The sequence below is a fragment of the Myxocyprinus asiaticus genome, chromosome 36, assembly GCF_019703515.2.
Source record: "Myxocyprinus asiaticus isolate MX2 ecotype Aquarium Trade chromosome 36, UBuf_Myxa_2, whole genome shotgun sequence".
In the NCBI taxonomy this organism is placed as follows: Eukaryota; Metazoa; Chordata; class Actinopteri; order Cypriniformes; family Catostomidae; genus Myxocyprinus; species Myxocyprinus asiaticus.
The window spans coordinates 13,377,708-13,395,392 of NC_059379.1; the positions used below are offsets into that span (position 1 = coordinate 13,377,708).

At 36.8% G+C, this 17,685-nt stretch overlaps 3 protein-coding genes across 5 annotated transcripts; 1 reads left to right on the forward strand and 2 right to left on the reverse strand.

Annotated features, from left to right (window-relative positions):
- Positions 1 to 1,316: 1,316 nt before the first annotated feature.
- LOC127426908 (alpha/beta-tubulin-N-acetyltransferase 9-like) lies at positions 1,317 to 4,776 on the forward strand. Of its 2 annotated transcripts, none has more exons than XM_051674042.1 (7): positions 1,317 to 1,355; positions 1,563 to 1,649; positions 2,411 to 2,520; positions 2,640 to 2,780; positions 2,861 to 2,920; positions 3,018 to 3,112; positions 4,211 to 4,776. In XM_051674042.1, coding segments are annotated over exons 1-7 (654 nt in total). In that variant the 5' UTR covers positions 1,317 to 1,353; the 3' UTR covers positions 4,370 to 4,776. The 2 variants fall into 2 exon arrangements, with proteins under 2 accessions (XP_051530002.1, XP_051530003.1); XM_051674043.1 differs by having other exon boundaries at positions 1,327 to 1,490.
- A 957-nt stretch (positions 4,777 to 5,733) lies between these two features.
- On the reverse strand, positions 5,734 to 12,750 carry LOC127426899 (leucine-rich repeat-containing protein 59). 2 transcript variants are annotated; one of them, XM_051674021.1, is made up of 8 exons: positions 12,627 to 12,750; positions 12,290 to 12,411; positions 8,629 to 8,688; positions 8,351 to 8,509; positions 7,848 to 7,952; positions 7,606 to 7,678; positions 7,310 to 7,501; positions 5,735 to 6,350 (listed from the first exon to the last, which is right to left on the reverse strand). In XM_051674021.1, exons 2-8 carry the CDS (start codon positions 12,386 to 12,388, stop codon positions 6,094 to 6,096), a joined length of 945 nt encoding a protein of 314 aa, XP_051529981.1. In that variant the 5' UTR covers positions 12,389 to 12,411; positions 12,627 to 12,750; the 3' UTR covers positions 5,735 to 6,093. The 2 variants fall into 2 exon arrangements, with proteins under 2 accessions (XP_051529982.1, XP_051529981.1); XM_051674022.1 differs by lacking the exon at positions 12,627 to 12,750 and having other exon boundaries at positions 5,734 to 6,350; positions 8,629 to 8,705; positions 12,290 to 12,413.
- A 1,148-nt stretch (positions 12,751 to 13,898) lies between these two features.
- Positions 13,899 to 17,522, reverse strand: LOC127426889 (5-hydroxytryptamine receptor 3A-like). Its single transcript, XM_051673999.1, has 9 exons — positions 17,450 to 17,522; positions 16,836 to 16,996; positions 16,669 to 16,713; positions 16,402 to 16,511; positions 15,828 to 15,997; positions 15,403 to 15,563; positions 14,702 to 14,909; positions 14,362 to 14,535; positions 13,899 to 14,235 (listed from the first exon to the last, which is right to left on the reverse strand). The coding sequence occupies exons 1-9, from the start codon at positions 17,493 to 17,495 to the stop codon at positions 13,949 to 13,951; spliced, it is 1,362 nt and encodes a 453-aa protein (XP_051529959.1). The 5' UTR covers positions 17,496 to 17,522; the 3' UTR covers positions 13,899 to 13,948.
- Between the last annotated feature and the right edge of the window lie 163 nt (positions 17,523 to 17,685).

Genomic DNA, 17,685 nt, shown 5'->3' on the forward strand with positions numbered 1-17,685 from the left:
TTTCCATGACTTTTTTGGCCGTTCCTTACTAATGGATAAGGATTTTATATGCTTATATTCTATAGAAATGTGCATTTACAAAGAGCAATACTCTAGACTGTGGGAACCCTGATTGACAGGATGGAACCCAATAGAACGAAGATCAACACCTACGGTTTGCCATTCCCCATTGAAGGATTGAGAGATTGAGGGTGCATTCCATTCAGAAAGGATCATATCTATGCCCTATTCCTTTTGAAGACTTTACCTTTGAAGTTCAGTGGCTGTTAAAATCATTTAAACCTCATGCCTTATTTACATACATGAAGCTCCATGCAGCCTTTGCATCACTAGCGGATCCTGGCATAGGCGATGTAGGCAGGGCTTTCTGGGGCAGCAGGACAGGGTACCTGATCAGCCGCCCCCACACAGAGCTCACAAGATAGCAATGGGAGAAAGGTGCCGCCCCCACCCCTGCTTTGCATGGCTTTAATGATTATTCTCCCTTCAAACTGCCCTCTGAAGGCATAATTTACGCTGTTTGGAAGACAGGATGAGAGATCGCTTATACCAGGGTGTCAACTTCAAGTTAATTTGACATTTTCAAACATGTTTTGAAATATTGATATCATCATAACGATTCATGTAATATTATCAAACCGAATGGAGTGTTTAAGAGAGAGACCAAATAATACCACACAAAAAATAAAAAAATAAAATAAAATAAAATAAAATGTTAACTAATAATTATGCTGTTGTTTTCCCTCCAAAATGAAGTCACTTCCTGGAGGATGATGACATTCTATCACTTATTCCCAAGAAAACATTTCAATTAGAGAAAGGAAAATATGATGACGCACAGAATTTTTCTTAATAAATCGGCAGGTTTTTTACTATTATTATTATTATTATTATTATTATTATTATTATTATTATTAAAAAGTTTACAAGGTACTTAAGAGTAGAGTACAACTGACCGATATTCAACTGTAAAATCTGAAGGAATGAAAATGGCCTTCAGTTTAATTATCAGTAAACTCCAAACATGCACAAGGAATTTGATGTCCTATGTGTATACTGTACATTGAGCTTCATCTTGTGGTTACGTTGGATGGGCATTATAAAAAATGATCACAGTTTGCATTTCTGATTCAAAAAAAAAAAATTTTTTTAAATTAACAATTAACTATTAAGTGTATTTACGTATGACATATTGTGGAAATACATTGTATGTCTAGACAGTAAATATAATTTAAGTCTTTCTTTTTAAGTTTGAGGAGAAGCGGCATTCTTGCGCCCTATCGTGGCCCAGAATGGAAACGCCACTAGCTTTTCGACGCATGTTGCTGACGCAGTTTATATGCGCCGCTGTGTATGTGAGTTGGGATTCATTGAAATTCGTTATATTTTCTCATACATTGTGTTTATTGTATCATGCGTTGAATATGTACGTAAATTAAACAGATGGACATTATTTGAGCTCCCATTCTGCATTCAAGACCAAATCGGAGGTATGACTGATAGAAAAGATAAACAACTGGTTTAATGTGCCAAATTAAGTCAACCAACACTTTATTTTACAGGCTGCTTATTATGAAGATAAACGAAGATACATTACTGGAGGGGCAGAAGGTTGTACTGGTGCCTTACAACGCAGATCATGTTCCCAGGTATTTATAAGTGTCATGTCATTTTGTGTCTAACTAGCCTAAAATGAGCCGAATATTTTGCCCAATTTATTAAGACATGCTCCATAATTTTGAGGTCACACATTTTAATATTTTTTGCATTAAAGTAAAAAGAAAATCTCAGACAAAATAAGAACAAAGTAGATATTTTATATAATTATAAAGCTTTAGTGCGTGAAACACAAAATGCGTTCACGCATCATGTGTTTGAAATAAAATTCTGGAGTGTGAACATAGATTTGCTCAAAAATATTATAGTTTAATATGGATAGATTGACCTCTTCCAAATCTTGATTTTAATTTTTTAACATACGTATTTAAATAAATATGAGGTCTTCTCATTTAAAACTTAAATTGAGGATGTGATGTTTTAACTTTCTTTCTTTTTATTTGAAATAAAATATAACATGTAAATGAATTAATTATACATGTTATTTATGGAATAGGTTTGAAAATATATGGTTTTTGAAGCCAACATCCATCCTGTTTGTTTTTTCTCTTAGTCTTTTTTAAGTTTATTTTTTCTTTCTCCAGTGTTTTATTATTATTATTATTTACTTATTTACTTTTATGTATGATTTGTATTTTGTCTTTAGTAAAAAAAAAAATAATAATAATAATATAAAAAATATGTAGAAAATGTACTGCATAGTAGGAGTAATGCAGAGGGCAATTATTTCAGATGGTAATTTACTGCTGTTTGTAGTTGCATTTCCCTTTTAACTCATTTTAAACATTTTCAGATATCATGAATGGATGTCCTCTCCTGATCTGCAGAAGCTGACTGCATCAGAGCCCTTGACACTGGAGCAAGAGTATGAAATGCAGAGGAGCTGGAGAGAAGATGATGACAGTGAGCTTCCACTTTACACATGCACATGTTTCCTGTTAGTGTCCTGTTTACATTCCTCCATGGTCTCTATTCCCCTGATCTGTTTCTGTGTTCATTCATCTGCAATCGCTCTCCCATAGAGTGCACCTTCATTATCTTGGATAAGCAGAAATGGGCAGATCCGAGTATACCAGAGGAACAATGCATGGTGGGAGATGTCAACATTTTCTTAACAGACCCCAGCGACCCTTCCCTGGCTGAGCTGGAGATCATGATCGCAGGTTATGGTTGTTTCAGTGCTTTTGAACTAATTCAGATTTACTTGGGTCTGTCAGTAACCTCAAATCATAATTTCCTTTAGTGCCCTACTACAGAGGAAAAGGACTCGGCAAAGAAGTAACACGCATGATGATGTGCTATGGTAAGATGAAGCAGATGAGATGCTTAATATGGATCCATTATTCTAGTGACTATTCTTTATGTGAACAGTATTTTTTGGTGGTCTCACTCCTCAATAGGCATCAGTAAACTTGGAATTCGAAAGTTTGAAGTCAAGATTGGTTTGGATAACAAAATCAGCATAGCTATGTTCAAGAAATTCCATTTCCGAGAGGTAAGGAGCAGTACTTTTCTCAGAAGAAAATATGATGTAAGATAACAGTACTTGCAAGGTAGCCCTGTTTTGATATTCCATTTTTTTTTCTTAAACCCTAAGTATTAAAGTTATTGTTCACCCAAAAATGACAATTCTCTCCTCATTTACTCTCCCCCATGCCATCCCAGATGTGTATGACTTTCTTTCTTCTGCTGAATACATAAGAGGATTTTTAAAGGAATATTTCAGCTCTGTAGGTCCGTACAATGCTGACCAGAACTTAGAAGCTGCAAAAAGCAGATGAAGGCAGCATAAAAGTAATCCATATTAGTAATCCATAGTAGTTCAGTGTTTTAATCCATGTCTTCTGAAGTGATCCAATAAATTTTGGGTGAGAACAGACCAAAATATAACTCCTTTTTCTCTATAAATCTTGAAATCTGCAGTGTCATTGGCGATCATGATTTCAAGCTTGATTACACTTCTAGTGCTCTATGTATGCATCAAGCATTAGGAAGTATAATCAATCTTGAAATCATGATTGTGCCTAGAGACTGCATTGGCAAGATGTTCAGTGAATTATTATTTTTATTTTTTTATTTGTCTATTCTCACCCAAAATTGATTGGATCACTTCAGAAGACATGAATGAAACCACTGGAGTCATATGGACTACTTATATGCTGCCTTTGTGTGCATTATGGAGCTTCAAAGTTTTGGTCACCATTCACTTGCATTGAGGACCTATAGAGCTGAAATGTTCTTCTAAAAATCTTTGTGTTCTGCAGAAGAAAGTAATATACATCTTGGATGGCATGAGGGTGAGTAAATGATGAGAAAATTATCATTTTTGGGTGAACTTCTCCTTTAAACTTATGCAATTAATTGAACACAAACATAGTGCAAATTACATGGCGACATTCGGTGTGTCTCACTTTTTATCGTCGTTCCTGATGAAAAAACCTTGACATTAGTTTATGTCCAAAAATCCTGACAGTCACTTAACAGTTTTAACATTGATTCTTCAGAAAGACAAAAATGTTCACTGTCATTTTGTCATAACATCTAAATACTGTATACCGTAACAGGTTTTTTTGTGTGTGTGTCTGTTTTACAGCTCTCCATCAGTGAAGTCTTTAGGGAGGTCACTCTTGGGGTCACTGTGAACGAAGCGTTACAGAAAGTTGTGTTTGGAAACATGGATTTCATGCAGCAGAGAGAATATGGGAAGGCTCGGGACTTTAGACAGGCAACAATTCCACCAATATCTCTGTGAAAAAATAGCCTTAATGAAATGCTCATTACAAAACAATACCAATTAATCACTCCTTGTGTCACAAAAAGCTGAAGTACTTCCAGTAGGTGACATCTTTTAATGTTAATCACATTGTGTTGTGTGTAACAAAATATTTCTGAATTTTACTAATTCAGAATTAAATGTGAACTAAACTTTCAAAACTGTATCTTTATCATATTGTGTGATTTTAACCTTTTAAGGCATGGAAATGAAGACTGGGCTGTAAAACAACCAATCTGGCCTTATCTTTCAATCTGCATTCTGCATGTTGTTTTGATGGAATAATTGACATACAAATTAAATAGTCTTTTTTTTGTTGCTTATCTTATGATTGTACTTCTTTGTGTAAATGCACAAAATAATAAAACAGCTTGTCTCATGCTTAACCCTTAAGACTTCATTTTATTTAAAGGAATAGTTCACCCAAAAATGAAAATTCTCTCATAATTTACTCACCCTCATGCCATCCCAGATGTGTGACTTCTTCTGTTAAACACACAAAGATTGTTAGAAGAATATCTCTGCCCTGTAGGTCATCACAATGCAAGTGAATGGGTACTGAAATTTTGAAGCTTCAAAATGCACTTAAAGACAGCATAAAAGTAATCCATACGAATCCAGTGGTTAAATCTATGTCTTCAGAAGCGATCTTATAAGTGTGGGTGAGAATCAGATCAATATTTAAGTCCTTTTTATTTTATTTTTTTTACTATAAGTTCCTCTCTGCCCAGTAGGTGGTGATATACATTAAGAATGCAAACTGCCAAATACAAAAGAAGAAAGTGAAAGTAGAGATTGATAGTAAAAAAGACAATATTGATCTGTTTCTCACCCACACTTATATCACTTCTGAAGATATAGATTACACCACTGGAGTCGTATGGATTACTTTTATGCTGCCTTTGTTCTTTTGGAGCTTCAAAATTTTGGCACCCATTCACTTGCATTGTGAGGACCTACAGAGCTGAGATATTCTTCTAAAAACCTCAGTTTGTGTTCTGCAGAAGAAGGAAAGTCATATGCATCTGGGATGGCTTGAGGGTGAATAAATGAGAGAAAGTTTTTGGTGAATTATTCCTTTAAGTTCTGTTTCTGTTGTAGTAAAATTATGGTATTATCTTCCTTGGATCAGAAATACAATCTTTATAACAAGGTTTGTGGTTCATTTATGACTAACAATAAAAAATATTACCAATAGGTTTTTTTTTTTTTTTAAATAAGATTTCGGTTATATATTTGGTTTAAAAAGCTGATGATTTAGAAAGCAGTCATTGCACAAACTCGTTCAGTTTCCTGAAGGTTTGACTGAGATTTTATCACCTTTGTAACACAGACAATAAACGTGAGAGCTTATGAAAATTGTTCAAATATTTTAATATTCAATGACGTCATACAGTGTCACATAAGACTCCAGAGGTCACAAATTTTATTACTCATTAACAGTTTTTTTTAAGTCCCTAAGTCCTTTTTCCCTGTCCTGTTTTGGCAGTTTAAAAACATACAAGCAGGACTTTCATTCACAGACTGGTCCATAGTTATTACATGGATTATTGTATTTGTTTTTTAAAAAGACACAACACAGGAAAAACAATTCCATAGGAATTTCTGCTGACAGGTCTGTGACTTGGTCCCCATGCATCGCCTGCCTGCTCAGATCCTGGGCAGGATGGATCCTAATCAGACTTGTCATCTCAGACACAAACTTATGCTCTGAGATCAGACACTTTCTGAATGATTTGCTGCACGACCTCCAGACCCTGAGCCCATCTCACTGTCTCCTCAAAGTGCACGTTAAGTGGAACACAGAACGCCTCCTTCCTCAATTCAGTCAACTGACAAACTGCTAAGAAGCTTGACACTCCCACAATGACCAGGAGGAGGAGTTTTAGGAGGAGAGAGAAGAACAGGGAACACAAGGACCGCTTGGCTTTGGCTGCAGACTCTGATTTTGTCTTTTTAGCTATAGGGAAGGAAGTGTAAACCTTAAAACATAAATACATGGATCACACATATGACAACCCTGAAACACTAGGAATGGGAATTGTAAGTAAATTTGTGGGTATATCTTTAAATACACATCATATGAGAAACCAGTCAGTAAATACAACAGATCTCACTTAAGCGATCCGATCGGTTTTGGGTGAGAACAGACCAAAATATAACTTATGGATTTACTTCTATGCTACCTTTATCTGTTTTTAGAGCTTAAAATTTTGGCCACCATTCACCTGCATTTTATGGACCTACAGAGCTGAGATATTCTTCTAAAAATCTTTGTGTTCAGCAGAAGAAATAAAGTCATGTACATCTGGGATGGCATGATGGCGAGTAAATGAGAGAATTTTCAGTTTTTTAGTAAAGTACATGACACATTAACAGTTTTTGTTTTGTTTTTTCTAGTTGGATTTGACCAAAAATAATGACTTACGGTTCAGTACATAAATGTGCCATTTTAAACCAGTGCGTTCATCTATGATTCATTTGTGAGTCCTCCTGAACGATTCTGTTAAAAGGGACTGGCTTAAGAATCATTCATTAGTAAATTACCTATAAATAGAAAAATCTAAGAATTCAAAAATGTGTTGTCTATTTATTTTTTCATTGTATTATATTATCTGTGCCCGGTCTAATTCTCTCAACACATTTGATTCAGATATAAACAAAGTAAGATTATTTTAGTAGTGTTCTATCAGGATCAATGGTTTCAAAAACCTTTAATGGAACTGTATGTCATGAAAATTACTGAGTTCCAGTACTTTATTTAATTGAACTGTTTCTGAATACGAACCAGTTTTTGATACCCAACCTTATGAAACACAGATCAAAATACTTGAATGTTTTATATACTTATGTTTAACTAAACAGTGAACAAAAAGTGCAAAGTAGTGGAATATTTCTTCAAGTAAGGTTTGAACATACCTTGATTTTGAGCGGTTTTCTTTTTCTTCTCTTCTTTCTTCTTTTTCTGTTGTTCCTGTGCAGCAAGAGCAGCCATCTGCGCTTGATACTCTTGTCTCTTCCTCTCTTTCTCCTCTGCTTTTTTCTTCTTCTGTGCTTCCCTTTCTCTGGCCTCCTTTTCTCTCTGCTTGGCTTCTTTTTTCTTTTCTAGTTCTATAAGGGAAGAAATTACAGCAACAACACATAATAGCAAATCAGTGCGATTACAAAATCTATTCTTATTCACATCTTTGCTTCCGATTGGTAGCCTGTCCTACCCCTTTCTTTCAATAGCCGATGTTCTCGCTCCTTGTCGGCTTCCTCCTGCAGAACTTTCATGTGCTGGAGAACCTGATCACAGATAAATACACATATAAAAATATTTTTTGTACATTTTGTAGCAATTATGATTGTTGCAAAGCATCTACTTAGATGTAAAAAAAAAAAAAAAAAAGCTTATTTATACTATAAGGAACTGACCTCGGAGTCTTTAATTTATAGCTACAGTAACCTCGCTTACCCTGGATGCACACTGTTTGCATTGCTTCTCGTCCAAGCAATCCCCTGCAACTTTGGCCAGGTTTGGCTCCAAGGGGTTATCCTTCAGATCCAGCCATTTCAGACTCTACAACAAACAAATTCATTCCATTACTATCTGTTGCTTTACTTCCATTACTTAAGTATAAATATTAAAGATATAGTTCACCCAAAAATGTACTCACCCCTCATGTTAATTCAAACCTGAATGACTTTCTTCTGTGGAATAGAAAAGGAGACGTTAGACAGAATGTTGGCCTCCATCACCATAGAGAGATGCAATGAATGTAAATGGTGACTGAAACTGACATTTTGCCTAAAATCTCCTGTTGTATTTCACAAAAGATTGTCATAAGGGTTTGGAACAACATGCGAGTGAGTAGCTAAATGATTACAGAATTTTCTTTATTGGGTGAACTATCCCTTTAATCTAAGATAAGACATGGCATATTCTAATAATGAGGTTAATGTTGGTGATGCACCCACCCTGAGCTGTGAGAAGCCAATGGGAAGCATTTTCAGTTTGTTGTTGTATAAATCCAGGTGCTGGAGATTACAGAGTTGTCCGATTTCTTCCGGTAAGCAGACTAGCTGGTTCTTGCTCAGGTCAATTTTGATAAGGTGAGTCAAGCTACAGAATTCTGGCTGGTGACGTAATGACAACAACACAAATGAATGAAGCAAACAAATCCATTTTAGACTTGCTTGCAATCACAGATAAATGGCCACTGTAATATGTCTATTTATTTACAGTTGCTACTTACAGTCAGGGTTGTGAGGTTATTACAGGACAGATCCAAAACCATTGCCTTTGGAAGTGCAGCCTGGACAGAGATCAACTCTTTAGAATACACACCACAATAAAGTTTACAATAATGTTGTATATGTTAACATTTGTTCATGCATTAGGTTAGTTCATGCATCCTAAACTAACAAATCAACAATAATATACAGCATTTAATAATCTTGTTTGATTTACAAATGCACTATTGTTTATTATTAATTTATGCTAATTCATGTGTTAATTAATGTTAAGGTATACAACATTTCATGTTAAAAATGTATTAGTATCATAATTCATGTTTATGCATAAAAGTAAGTGTTTCCCAATTATCAGTGTTTTCGTACACTTTGTGTATGCACAGGAAAAATTAAAACACTGGAGCTGAAGTGGAGGATTAAAGCTTTAGTGTACATAGTGATAACAATCCCAGATGTTCTGTATGTTTTTGTAATTAACAAAGACAATGGTAGGGTTGCACCAGGGCCCGGTTGCACCAGCTGTGCGCAAGTTCAAACTTAGCCTAGTTGTGGCGTAAATGGGCATTAAGTCACAATTTAAGCACTACTAAATATTTGAGCGTTGCACCATTAAACTTAGGTAGGATGTAACCCTACGTATAAACTAAATATTTACAGAAGCCTCCGACCAGGAGTAACGGATGGAATAAAAAGCAGACTGATATTTTGACATCAATGAGCTCATGTTTTGCGTGACAGGCTTCAGTCCTTTCGACATGCGTTATGATGTTGACATTTACGAGAGAGAGGGGGAAAAACGTACTATTAAGTGGCTCTTCAGCATGAAACCCTTCAAACGGTGCAGTTTTCAGGGTGCGTCGCCCGGTGTCAAGTTTCAACACATTCAATATACACTATATTGCCAAAAGTATTCGCTCACCTGCCTTTAGACGCATATGAACTTAAGTGACATCCCATTCTTAATCCATAGGGTTTAATATGACGTTGGCCCACCCTTTGCAGCTATAACAGCTTCAACTCTTCTGGGAAGGCTTTCCACAAGGTTTAGAAGTGTGTTTATGGGAATTTTTGACCATTCTTCCAGAAGCGCATTTGTGAGGTCAGACACTGATGTTGGACGAGAAGGCCTGGCTCGCAGTCTTCGCTCTAATTCATCTCAAAGGTGCTCTATCGGGTTGAGGTCAGGACTCTGTGCAGGCCAGTCAAGTTCTTCCACACCAAACTCGCTCATCCATGTCTTTATGGACCTTGCTTTGTGCACTGGTGTGCAGTCATGTTGGAACAGGAAGGGGCCATCCCCAAACTGTTCCCACAAAGTTGGGAGCATGGAATTGTCCAAAATCTCTTGGTATGCTGAAGCATTCAGAGTTCCTTTCACTGGAACTAAGGGGCCAAGCCCAGCTCCTGAAAAACAACCCCACACCATAATCCCCCCTCCACCAAACTTCACAGTTGGCACAATGCAGTCAGACAAGTACCGTTCTCCTGGCAACCGCCAAACCCAGACTCGTCCATCAGATTGCCAGATGGAGAAGCGTGATTCGTCACTCCAGAGAACGCGTCTCCACTGCTCTAGAGTCCAGTGGCGGCGTGCTTTACACCACTGCATCCGACCCTTTGCATTGTACTTGGTGATGTATGGCCACTCGGCCATGGAAACCCATTCCATGAAGCTCTCTACGCACTGTTCTTGAGCCAATCTGAAGGCCACATGAACTTTGGAGGTCTGTAGCGATTGACTCTGCAGAAAGTTGACGACCTCTGTGCACTATGCGCCTCAGCATCCGCTGACCCCGCTCTGTCATTTTACGTGGCCTACCACTTCGTGGCTGAGTTGCTGTCATTCCCAATCGCTTCCACTTTGTTATAATACCACTGACAGTTGACTGTGGAATATTTAGTAGCGAGGAAATTTCACGACTGGACTTGTTGCACAGGTGGCATCCTATCACAGTACCACGCTGGAATTCACTGAGCTCCTGAGAGCGGCCCATTCTTTCACAAATGTTTGTAGAAGCAGTCTGCATGCCTAGGTGCTTCATTTTATACACCTGTGGCCATGGAAGTGATTGGAACACCTGAATTCAATTATTTGGATGGGTGAGCGAATACTTTTGGCAATATAGTGTATATATATATATATATATATTCATTTTAATATCCTATATATGTCTATTTTTCCAGACTGTTGTATTAGTATTTATTTATCACCCCTTTTTATTTTAGATACAGTTCCTATAATATTGTTATTTACACAGGGCAAATATACTATTTATCAAATGTATTTTTATTACATATCATATTTTAATGGGGTTATAATTTATTATAGCTGACAGTTACGTGAGCAAACAAGGTTTGAACATCAACCGTATGAGATAAAACTGAAATTCACAGCTTTTTAATACTTCTGTGTACAAATTTGAAGGCTGCTTATTGGATCAATATAGGTAAACGTCCTAATATGCGACTACACATTACTTTACGGAGAGCTTACGACCTACTAGTTAAGTCTTGCATTAAGAACAGGTGGTGCAACCGAATTAAGCACTAACTTAGTTACAACCTAACTAGTATTTACTAAGCCCTTACTGTGAACTTTAGATCCCAACTTCCGTGAGAACTTAGGTGCAACCCTACCCAGCTGTGCGTAAATTCTCACGTAAGTTAGGACGTAAGGTTCACACTTAGGGCTTAGTAACTACTAGTTAGTTTGTAACTAAGTCAGAGCTTAATTCGGTTGCAACACCTGTTCTTAAGGCAAGACTTAACTAGTAGGTCGTAAGCTCTCCGTAAAGTAATGTGTAGTCGCATATTAGGACGTTTACCTATATTGATCCAATAAGCAGCCTTCAAATTTGTACACAGAAGTATTAAAAAGCTGTGAATTTCAGTTTTATCTTGTTACGGTTGATGTTCAAACCTTGTTTGCTCACGTAACTGTCAGCTATAATAAATTATATCCCCATTAAAATATGATACGTAATAAAAATACATTTGATAAATAGTATATTTGCCCTGTGTAAATAACAATATATAGGAACTGTATCTAAAATAAATAAGGGGTGATAAATAAATACTAATACAACAGGCTGGAAAAATAGACATTTATTCAATTTTAATATCTTATATATTTCGTATATGTTATCACTTGACACCGGACGACGCACCCTGAAAACGGCACCGTTAGATCGGTTTCATGCTGAAGAGCCGCTAAAAAGTAAGTTTTTTTTCCTCTCTCGTAAATGTAAACGAGTGTAAATGCCAACATCATCATATATGTCGAAAGGATTGAAGCCTGTCACGCAAAACATGAGCTCATTTGATGTCATAAAATATTATTCTGCTTTTTTATTCCAACCGTTACTCCTGGTCGGAGTCTTCCGTAAATATTTAGTTTATACGTAGGGTTACGTCCAACTTAAGTTTAATGGTGCAACGCTCAAATATTTAGTAGTGCGTAAATTGTGACTTAGTGCCCATTTACGCAACAACTAGGCTAAGTTGTAACGTACGTATAGCTGGTGCAACTGGCCCCTTAACTAAGCAATTAGGCCTGACTAGTTTGTATCTGTGATTTTGGCTCTGTGACTAGTTTCGTTCATTGCTGCTTGGAAAAACAAGCTAATAATGCTGAATTGAGCAAAACTGTATAGCCACACTTACCAGTTCCTTGACTGGCACTTCTGTGAGGTTACTGAGACTCAGATCAAGCTCATTGCCATCTATTTTGTCTTTAAGGTTCTCAACTTTGCCTTTACTCATGTTGATGTGTTGTTCCTCACAAGCTGTGTGAAAAGTACATATGTTAAGCGAACAGAAAAACAGAAGGATTTGAGCATGCAGATCAAGGATCTGAAATGCACTAGCATGAATGCAAGAAGTTTTGACAGCAAGAGTATATGGTTGGACAAGGTAAGAGAGTTGTCCAAGGTAAGGTAAGTTGACTTTTAATATTAGCGTTTTAATATTATGTCCAGTTGCATTAATTGAAAGCTGTTACCTTCTTACAGATGGTAAAGAACAGTCCGGTCTCACTGCAGTGTAGTAGCTGAGCCGAGCGCAGTGAGTTCAAACTGATTTCTCACTGCAATGGATGAAAATCCACGTCATTGCTCGCGCATGACAGGAGGCTCAGAAAACTGACAGCGTGTCTCGCGCCTGGATGCCCGTCCGCGCCATCTAGCGTCTGGAGGTCCGAGCTTGCCTTGGGATAGTATACCCAAAAATGCAAATTCTCTAATATTTACATACCCTCATGCCATCCCAGATGTGTATGACTTTCTTTCCTCTGCTGAACACAAACGAAGATTTTTATTTAAAAAAAATTTGGTAGCGTACCCACGGGTGGGCCTGGATGGGCCAGTGCCACTCACTGGCATTCAAGCCCACCCAATCGTTGTCTAATGCCCCTATTCCACCAAAAGCTACAAGCTTGCTGGCCTTGAACCGCAAATCGCTAACGTAAGAGGCTGATGGGCTAGATAATATCAGCATCAACGCTCAAAAAACAAAACTAGATTGCTTTTATTATAACAAAGCTATTTACATTTTAAACACCCAATAAGGCCCTGGAGACGTGCGGTTGATGGGCAGCTGCTGCAGCCACTTTATTTTCCCTGTCTAATAAAATATTTGTAACAAATGTCATATAGGCTATGTGAATTGATTGCTAAGAATTGTATTAATTAGGCTATATATTAAAATAACTTCTAACCTGTTAACATTTAGATTAAAACAATTATAACATCTGGGTGAACCATCCCTTTAAACCAGCTATGGCTAGCTTAAGCCAGCTACTACCAGCCCAGTGAGGTGGGTCCCCAGAAGCCTGCCACCCCCCCCCCCCCCCCCCCCACACACACACACACACACACTCACAGAACCCCCCCGGTTGGACGAGATAACACTCCACTTGCTTTTTTTCTGCAGAGTAACAATGATATTTTGAAATAAATTATGGTCATGATCAATTTTATAAGGGCTGTCAATTAAGTAATTAGTATTGCAATATTAGGAGCTGAAACAAAGTGGATCTAAAAATGTGTTAAATGTTTAATTGTGTAAAGAGTTCTCATATGTTCTGTCTCATATGATAGCCCCTTTATGGCATGAAGTGAGGTCATTTCATAAAGTGTACACACAGTACAGTTCATAAGGCAAGCATACAGTAAGACACAGGAGATAAGACTCAAAAGAAATGCACCATTTTAACAATGTCACTGCATCTTCTATATTAATAGTAAACTTTGGGAAAAAGTAATTTAAGGCAATTAAAATGTAATTTTAAACAGTAGCATTCAATTCAAGTGATAGAGTCAGAAATCACTCATCTCTCCACTCTAGGAAAATGATGAAAAGGAAGATAGAAATAGAGCTGAGATAGCACACAAAAAAAACTCTATTAATGCATTTGGCCAGTCCTTTCCAGTACTTCTGATTGTTCTTGGTTTTCCATGCATAGAGAACCAGAGTCTGTTTGAGGGACTGAAGTTCTTCCAGGATAATCTGCAATAGGTGCACATCGTTCATTTTTGCTTTGTATATTTCCTTCAACATCAGAGACTCAAAGGGAGCCTCCAGTTCAGAAATATAGTCATCTTTCCTTTTATCTGAAAGAAAACATTTGTCTATGACTGTAAGTCAAAACATGTTTCTTTATCTCAGTTCTTGACATCATAGAGGAGGAAATAAAAAATATTGTTGTTTCATGCACTGTAAAAATTTGTGTAATTTACCTGTCTCAGAGTTGGGGGTGTCAGTTCCCCCAAGTTGTAATGTATTGTGAATTTCAGGTCTCTGAATAGGTTCCTTACTGTCTTGTTCAGAGTTCAGATTTATTAAGTGTATTACCAAAATTGTCTCCAGAAGGCTCAATAACATGAAAGAAAAGATGACAATGACATAAGTTGCTGTAAAGAAAAAAGGGAGAGTTTACATTAAACAATCAGGATAATCTAAACACAGAGTTAATACCTCTGATATACTCTATGAATTAAAGTAACCTTTGAAAAAATAATGTGAAAAGGCTTATCTGTTGTAAGGATCACTGAACTGACAGTTTAAAAGAACTCTTACCTATCAGAGGACATTTGTGAGACTTGGATGGCAGGATGTCATTTAGGATGAGTAGAAGAACAGAGATACCTAATAGTACAGTAACCTTGAAGCATAGTTTTTCCCCTTTGTCCGGTATAAAGAAAGAAGCTAGGTCCACAATGAGGAAAAATAATATAGGAAGCTGAAAGTTGATGACGTGCATCAAGGGCATCCTTCTGATTGAGATCTTGAGAGAAAAGGACGAGACGAATAGGGAGGTGAATCATCTAAACTCAAAGAATTAGGGATCATTTTCAGAAAAACAGGATAATTTTTAGTTCATCTCTCAGCACGGGACAAGTATGATGGTCTTTTTGAAAGGGATATTTCACCCAAAAATTATAATTCTGTCATTCTTTTGATCAACCTCATGTTGTTCCAAACCTGTATGACTTTCTGCCTTCCGTAGAATGCAAAAGGAGATGTTTAGCAGAATAATGGCCTCAGTTACAATTCACTTTCATTGCATCTTTTTCCATACAATGAAAGTGAATGGTGACTGAGGCTAATATTCTGCCAAACATTGTCCTTTGCATTCCACAGAAGAATAAAAAGGTTTGGAGCAACATAAGGGTGAGTGAATGATGACAGGATTGTTGTTTTTGGAAGAACTATCCCTTTTAAGATAAATTGTCAGAATGCAGAAGCATTATAGCGTAAACTGTATGGTGAGTCAATACCGTGTACTTAATCATTTCAAATATTTGGCCATCAAAATTCTGTCTCTGGTGTGAGACTGAAATGTTTAAGAACTCCCACTCTCCTTGTGTCATTAGGTTCTCTCGAGCTGTCTGGGTCACCTTTGACGCATTTGAGGCAGGAACCAGCTTTATTTCTTCATCTGTTTAGAATAAAGGAAAGCAGTTAATTGAAATAACATACAGTGTAATTAAAACACTGAAAGCTTGTAGGGAATTATTGATGATGGAAAGGAACAATATTATGATACAATTAATATTAATGATACATTTTAATCTAAGCACGATAAAGCTGACAATCGGCGACATTGGGGCAAATAGCCTTTGTTTAGTAAGAGTGATTGCTTCTCTGTATGATTCTATGGAATATTTACTTTGCCCTTGAGTTCACTTGTGTGGCTACTCACCTGAGTGATTAACAGAAGAAACTGTGATGTGGCAGGTTTGGGTGTCAAAAGGAAATTTGTGTACATCCATCGTGCAGGTACTGACAATTTTATGGTCATCTTCCATTATCACCTTTCCATCATGAGAAATTAACAAGTATGGGTTCAGTGGTCCATCTTCCTTCTCTGCACTAAACAAAGTATGGGTCAAGTCAGTTTTATTTTTCAAGCACTTTACAAAATACAGAATGCATCAAAGCAGCTTTACAAAAGCAAGGTGACGGTAGCAAGGAAAAAAGCTCAATATGATTTTCAACATGGCAGCTAAAATTAGTTTTATGTCAAAGCAAATTTACCCAGATATATCATACATTTTGAAGACTAGCAACATGCGGTGGGCATGCCAAATCATGTAAATGATTCATCTCAGGGTAATCCTGAATTAACAAACAAGGTATTGTTTTACAGAATGCTGGCAATGAGGTAAACTGAGTTTCACTAGATGCTTTAGGGCAACTGCTACCTCTTTTTAACTTAAACTAAAATATAATGTTTGTATTATGTAACAAAATGTATATCATTAATATATACTCACATCTCAAGAACAAAGAGATCTGGTTTCCAAAGCATCTCTTTTGGTAAAATCACTTTATTAATACCACAAAAATCCTGAGGATCCCAAGAGATTCGCTCGTTGTTCCAGATCTTACCGATCAAATAAAAAAAGAATACATTTAGACCCAAAGTCAGAGCTTATGAAAAGTGGCTAAATTATGTTTAACCATTTATTATATAGCTTGTTCTATGTACACAATGCAATCTAGGAAGCAGGATTTGTTGAGCCTTCCTTTTCAACACTTACCACAGACATCCATAAAAGAGGTACAAAGATTTGTGACTTTTCAATCTGAAAAAAAGAGGGTACTTTAAGGCAAGGATAGTTTATTTAGCACATATACAGTATATTTATATATTTAAAATCCTTGGTAGTGATTTTTACTTTTGTATGTTTTTTGCAGTCATACTCACCACCGAGAGGATACCATAGAGATAAATATCGATGTACAGGATGGTGGGATGCGTCCAATCCAGTGCAGGACGACAGGTTGTGAATTTCTCATTGTCTCTGGTAAGATTTAAGTAGTCTAGAACGTCTTGCTTACTGCATACTCGTTTGGGGAGAACTTCTTCTGCATGAGCATTCACAAAGATAATTGTAAATAACTGATGTACCTGTAAATGTCCTAATAACTGTTCAATTCAATTGCAAGCTAGCAAGTTATCTTAAAGGGATAGTTCACCCCAAAAATGAACATTCTGTCAACATTTACTCATACTTCATGTAGTTCTAAACCCATATGACTTTCCTTCTTCTGTGTAACACAGAAGATGTTAGGGAGAGTGTTCAGTCTCAGTCAACATTCACTTCCATTATATGAAAAAACAAAAATCAATGAAAGTGAATGTTGACTGAGGCTGTCAGTCCCCAGCACGCTGCCTTTTTTGCATTCCATGAAAGAAAGTCATACAGTTTTGAAACCACATGAGGGTGTGTAAATGATAACATAATTTTCAATTGTATGTAAATTATCACTTTCATAACATCCTACCATTGTGAAAAAAAGAATGGAAGCTTTTCTCACCTTTTAGAAACAGTAGACAGAAAACACAAAAAGCGAGGGAATTCATATCTGAATCTCAGAGTCAAACCGTCTGGCATCACCTCTGGTTAGCAGAACACTGACAACTGACCCCACTTTTGGTACGCCCTGTGTTTATGTAATAGTGCAAGACGAGAACACTTATGGATGGAAAATTGACAAAAATAAGGGAGAACATAATTCCCTTGAGCCAATAAAGCTTTGTCATAGGTAATGAA

What these genes read in the sequence shown, in the direction of transcription:
- LOC127426899 (XM_051674021.1), bottom strand. Translation starts at nt 12,388, where the DNA reads ATGAGTAAAGGCAAAGTTGAGAACCTTAAAGACAAAATAGATGGCAAT. An exon ending in TTGGCTTCTCACAGCTCAGG is followed by an intron (nt 7,953 to 8,350) that starts GTGGGTGCATCA and finishes TGTTTGTTGTAG; the next exon opens with AGTCTGAAATGGCTGGATCT. An exon ending in TCGGCTATTGAAAGAAAGGG is followed by an intron (nt 7,502 to 7,605) that starts GTAGGACAGGCT and finishes CTTCCCTTATAG; the next exon opens with AACTAGAAAAGAAAAAAGAA.
- LOC127426908 (XM_051674042.1), top strand. An exon ending in GCTGGAGATCATGATCGCAG is followed by an intron (nt 2,781 to 2,860) that starts GTTATGGTTGTT and finishes AATTTCCTTTAG; the next exon opens with TGCCCTACTACAGAGGAAAA. An exon ending in ACGCATGATGATGTGCTATG is followed by an intron (nt 2,921 to 3,017) that starts GTAAGATGAAGC and finishes ACTCCTCAATAG; the next exon opens with GCATCAGTAAACTTGGAATT.
- LOC127426889 (XM_051673999.1), bottom strand. Translation starts at nt 17,495, where the DNA reads ATGAATTCCCTCGCTTTTTGTGTTTTCTGTCTACTGTTTCTAAAAG. An exon ending in CTCTTTTATGGATGTCTGTG is followed by an intron (nt 16,512 to 16,668) that starts GTAAGTGTTGAA and finishes TTGATCGGTAAG; the next exon opens with ATCTGGAACAACGAGCGAAT. An exon ending in CACCCCCAACTCTGAGACAG is followed by an intron (nt 14,236 to 14,361) that starts GTAAATTACACA and finishes GTTTTCTTTCAG; the next exon opens with ATAAAAGGAAAGATGACTAT.